A 5,726-nucleotide genomic window follows, 5' to 3' on the forward strand; every position below is an offset into this window, starting at 1 on the left:
TTAAAGCTTCAGGTTAACTCATTAAATAAGCCCAATTTAGAAAGCTTGGCTAAAATCGTTTCTGACAGTTCGGAGACCATGGCCTAAAAACACAGCTGTATGCCCGACAGCAAAAGTATCTGTTCAGTTAAGTACTTGTTCAAGGATATTAACTGGACATTTATTTTGTCTCCATAAGTCATTTTACTATAAGGAAAACACAACAGCAATTTTAAGAACACCAAAGGTCATTATTGCACTGCATCTCTGGGCAGTGCTGTGGAATCCACAGGTTTTCTCTCCTCCAAACTCTAAGATCTCAGTGATAGTGGAAATCACATTCCATTAGCAAAACCCAGACTTATTCTGTTAGCCTAGCATTCACCCCTAACAAAACTTTTCATGAACCCCAAATCCACAATTTACCCACCTTGGAGCAGAGCATTCCTCTTCAGTCTGCAGTGTACAGGGAAGTGCTTCTTTGTGCTCACCAGAGTCCTCTGCCTGTCTGTTTGCCTCAACAGGCACTTCCTGTGAAGAGCAACACCATAAGACACAGAGTCATCAAACTGCCTGCATGCCTGAGACGGCTATTATTATAAAACCTCTCATTTGTGGGTTCGCTTTGTGTGCCTGTCCCACAATGCCTGTGGCAAGGCTCATTGTCTCAGATTTGAGAGCTGGTCACAGTACATGGCTATTCATTTCCACAAGGCACTTTACTGAGACCATTGACTTAGGACCACTGCATCTATTTCAGTTCTAAGCAGGAAACAGAACTCCTATGTGAGAGCTGTTACCATGTGACACATGTGGCTAAAAGAAACATAATAAAAGACAGCTGGCCACAAGTCATTACTGAAAAACTTCATAGTGTAGGATTTGTGGGGGCTCGGATTCTTAATCCTGATTAAGAAGGCATGGAGTTCTCAGAGATCACACTGAACTGTGAATAAGGCAGAGTATATTAACAGCAGAAACAAGCTCTCCATAGGTTTGCATGCACTTCTAGTACCAAATGCCAGAAGCAAAAAGGCAACTATCCTTACATGCACAACATAGTAGGTATCTTTCCCCCATAGATCAGATACACAGAAAAAGCACAGAGAGGGACTGAGGAAGAAGAAAAGCACATGTAAAGTGACTGACATTGGACACTAAAATACTGGTAAGACTATATAGGTTTCTACAAAGCTCAAAGTTAACTCAAGCATCAAAACTTTCCCCTAAAATAGTGCAAGAGGGCCAGGTATGGTGGTACACATTTATAATTGTATTACTTGGGAGGCAGAAGCAGGAGGATTGTAAGTTTGAGGCCAGTCTGTTTTATAAGTGAGTTTGAGGTCAGCCTGAATTACAACCCTGTTTTAAAACTCAAAAAAAAAAAATAAAAAAATAAAACAACAAAAAAAGCTAGAAAAGGGCTGAGGGTATAGTTCAAGAAAGATGATAGCCTAATAATCCTAAGGCCCTATGTTCTATTCCCAGCACTATGAAGGGGGAAAGAGTATACTAATTTAATGCATCATTAAATTGCATTTTACCAGAGCAATTCTATAATCTCAACTACTGAGGAGGATGAGGAAAGAGGATCACGAGTTCAAGGTGTATCTGAACTACAAAGTTATCCTGTCTCAAAAAAGAAAACTAAGGTAAAAAGAAGACTATGGGTATAAATGCATGGTAGACTGCTTGTCTAAAATGTGCAAAGTTCAACCCTGGGAATTGGGTAAGGGGGATATAAAGATAACAAATATTAGAGAGTAAATTACATTAACTTTTAACTTTTATTATTTTTGGCCACACCCTGACATCGATATTTCAAAAGTGAATGGGTGGGGTGTACTAAAGAAATGGTTCAGCAGAGTTCTTGCTGCTCATGGAGAGGATTGGGGTTCCATTCCCAGCACACACTTAGACAGCTCAGTCTCCTGTAACTGCAGATCTAGGGGGTACATCTAGCTTCTGTGGGCACATGTGGCATACAGACATGAAAATAAAATCATTAAAGAAATTGCTAGTGTATGTTAAGCCTTTATATAAAGCACCCATCTCCACTTCACTAGATAAAGTGACTTCTTCCTATAGTCTCCCAGCACCTAGAGTTATTTGCTTAGCAACAGAATAGACACAAGCTAATTAAGTACAAAGATGGCAAAGTGAAAGTTAGTGAAAAGGGAGCCGAAAATGAAAGAGATGTATTTGAACAAATATGGCACTTAAAATGATAGCACTGGAAGCAGTTTCATTCCCCTTATCTTTCAAACTAAAAAATGACACACTTGCAACTTTGTGAGCCATCATATATGTTGGGTGTGCCCTAACTGTCTTAAGGTGGTGCCCTGTGCAAGCTAGGTCTTGGCTTATGGTAATACTGCATACCTGTGAGTAATGATCTGTGGATGGTGATGAACGGGAACGTTCATGAATGTATTGTGGCCTCTGCTGCTGATCTAGACCAGCTTCCAGAATGTCATCTGCTGAATGGTACCGCCCAGAACTCCTGGCTTCCAGAGGTTTCTTCTGTTCCTTCCAAGATGCTTGATATTCTGCAAAGGTTCCAAGCCTTCTGGGTGGATTCAATTTCTCTGGGGCCTTTTCTACTTTTCTGTCATTACTGAGGATCTCTCCACAGGAGGTAGCCCGTGACCTCTTCTGGAACCAGTGCACAGTACTCTCATCCTCATGGGCTCCTGTCTGTGGCCTCTCAGCTTTCTCTCTTGGGAGCCCACAGAGAGCTTGCCTATGGCTTGGCTTTTGGAGAAGAGATTTACTTGTTTCCTCAAAAAACTTCCACTTGTCAGCAAATGTACCCACAGTATCCTCAGGTGTCCTAACATTAGGATGAGGACTGTGGTCCCCTGAGAGCCCCACTTCATTTATTTTCTCTGGCTCAGAATAGGATTTCAGTTTCTGCTCTGCTGTGAACCGTTTCCGACCTCCAATTCGGAGAATGTGGGATACACTTCCTCCAGAAGAGGGTGCCTTGGCCAGACCTGCCTCACAGAGGTAGGAGCCAGTGTCTGGCTCCCCAGGGAAAGAAGATAAAGAAGATGAGGCGGTGTGGTCACAAGTCCTGTGTTCTGGTGGTCCTTGATACTGATCTGTTGGGGTGGGATCTAAATCACGGCGCTGGAAAGAGGTGGCTTTCAGGACACGTGTCTGGGCCTCCTTCAGGTGCTCTTTATAGATGATGGGGAAGGAACCTTCTGGGACAGCCTCCACATCAGCTCTCCAGTCTCCAGCACAGTCTTCAGCTTCACTATCTCCAGCCAGTGTCACTGTACTCTTGCTCTTCTGCAGCTTTGCTCTGTGCATTTGGATCTCATTCCTCAGTGTTGTGGCAAAGCGGTCACTCCTCCGTGTGGGCTTACTCATCTGGCCATCGAGCAGTGGTGCTTTCTCGTTTTCACAATCCTTGCTGTTCTCAGGTCTCCATGCCCCATCTTGGGTCAGAGAGTGCAGCATAGGTGTCTTTTGACGAGAAATATTCTCTCCATCCACCAACTTGAAGTCATCGCCAGGACACTGCAGACCAGCTCTTACAGTATGGCTGGCTCTAGGAGGCTCTTGGATTCCTGAGCAGCAGCCTTCAACTCCTTCATTTAGCTGGTGATACCCCTCTCTTTCATGAGAGGCCAGGGTCTCCTCATGCTGCTGTAGGTAGCCCCTCTGGCTCATTAGGCGCAAGAATGGATATTCAAGGTCCACAGGAATTGTGTCTGAATGCCAACAGTCACCTCGCGGTATCACAACTTGGGCATTCCCCTGCACAGGCTGCCTGGAGGGTACAGAAAAATAGTGGCTCTTCCCTCTCTCATCCAGCTTCTGGTTGGCAAAACCAGGACACCTTACCTGAGCGGGGTTGTCATCCTGGGATAGTGCAAGAGGCTCCTGCAGACCTCTGCCAGCAGTTATATGAGGCAACTCCCTTGGTGATGAGGGGACCCTTGTGCTCTCGTCACTGCACTGTCGTGTGTGCTGACCCCCATGGTTAGACTTCAGGAATTGCACATCTGAGCTAGACAGGGAGAACTGGAGCCTGCCTGGAGCCCCTGTGGATCTGCCTGCTCTATCATCAGAGCATAGCCAACGGCAAACTAGGTGGCCTTCTGGCTGGTAACCCAAATTTTCTATTTCTTTGCCACTGCTTGGGTGTGCAAGCTTCCACTGTCGATCTGTAGTTTCCAGTCTGTGATCTCCCCAGGTTTGCACATGGGGCTGGGTGGTAAAGTGCTGCATACTGGCTAAGTCTGAAAACGGAGGGGCCCGTGCCTTTTCATGACCCCTTGCTGCCAGAGCAAAGTTATCACTGCGCAAAGGAGGTGCACGAGGAGGAGGAGAAGATGGGGTTTTTTTCTTGTCAGGAACATACCAGATAGGCCCAAAATTGGCTCTCCCAGAAGTGGCTATTTTGGGCTCAACATTATCCTCTGGCCTTGGGCTTTTACTCCTATTACCAGGAATTCTGGGTGTGAAATGTGATGGCCTGTCCTGCAGTCCCTGAGGATCATTTGCAGACTGGCTCTGTCGGCTGGTGCCTGGCCTAGAGGAATCCCAAAGGCCAACTTTGTAGAGAATGTTCTCAGTAGAAGAGGCATCGGCCTTGGGCAAGGTGTGGTCAGGGGTGCTAGAACAAGTAGAAAAGGAACCATAAGCTGAGTCCCGCTTGCTGTGGCCACCCAAGTGGTCAATGCTGCTGTTGGACTTGGCAGATGAGAGGTGTCCAGATGGGTAGAGCTGGGAGCTGTGGTCCAGGCTGTCTATGCTGCTCACGGAACTGAAGTGGTCAGAAGTGCGCTGTAGGCTTGTGTGCTCCCATGAGCCAGATAAATCATGGGAGGAAGAACTACAAGAAGAAGAAGCACAAAGAAAGGTTTGCAAAGAGCAAGATATGAGGACAACAGCATTGTGAGTGTAGCTGGTACTCCACATAGGAGGAGGAGGAGGATACTCAACAGTAACTGATTGGGAACTTAGGGAAGGAAGCATTTCTGAAGGCACACTAAAAATACTGTCAATCTAATGAGTGCCTTTTCAAACACTTGTTCAACGCTACTACATTTTCTTGAACTAATGTCCACAGTGATGCAGGCAGTACCTGAATTAACATTTCTGTTGTCCTTCATTGGTTAAGAGCAGGAACTGAAAAATGACAGCTCAGGTCATTTTAACTCTAATTTTTTTTTAATTTGTTTTTTACTGTCTGTGTGTGTGTGTGTGTGTGTGTGTGTGTGTGTGTGTGTGTGTACGCATGCATGCGTAGGAATGTGTCAAAGCACATGTGTTGTAGAGGTCAGAGAACAACTTTGGTGGAATTGGTTCGTTTTTTCCGCATTTCCATGTGTTCCAGGGATTGTGCTCAAGTCACCTTGCATTGCAAGCACTTTTACCCACAGAGCCATCTCACCAAATAATTTAAACAGACTCAAAACATCCAATGAGATTGAAACAACAACTAAAACTCTTCCAACTTAGCCAGGAGTGGAAGTACATACCTTTAATCCCAGTACTTGGGAGGCAGAGGTAGGAAGATCTCTGAGTTTCAAGCCCGCATTGCCTACAGAGTGAATTCCAGGACAGACAGGACTATGTAGTGAGACCTTGTCTTGAAAAGCAAAACAAAACCAAATCTTCTAACTTTAAAAATCTCAGGGCCAGAAGGATTCAGTGTGGAATTCTATCAAAACTTCAAAGAAGTAACATCAATATTCCTCAAATTATTCCATAGCAAGGGCATTTCCGAA

General features: G+C 45.0%; 1 protein-coding gene across 1 annotated transcript; it reads right to left on the reverse strand.

Annotated features, from left to right (window-relative positions):
• Window positions 1–409: 409 nt before the first annotated feature.
• On the reverse strand, window positions 410–4,828 carry LOC129681174 (protein Shroom2-like; the record flags this gene model as incomplete). Its single annotated transcript, XM_055613048.1, has 2 exons — window positions 410–510; window positions 2,362–4,828. Coding segments are annotated over 2 exons (2,568 nt in total), but the record flags the coding sequence as incomplete, so codon positions are not given.
• Between the last annotated feature and the right edge of the window lie 898 nt (window positions 4,829–5,726).

The sequence above is a fragment of the Psammomys obesus genome, unplaced genomic scaffold (genome assembly GCF_907164565.1).
Source record: "Psammomys obesus unplaced genomic scaffold, mPsaObe1.curated_primary_1811, whole genome shotgun sequence".
Lineage (NCBI taxonomy): Eukaryota > Metazoa > Chordata > Mammalia > Rodentia > Muridae > Psammomys > Psammomys obesus.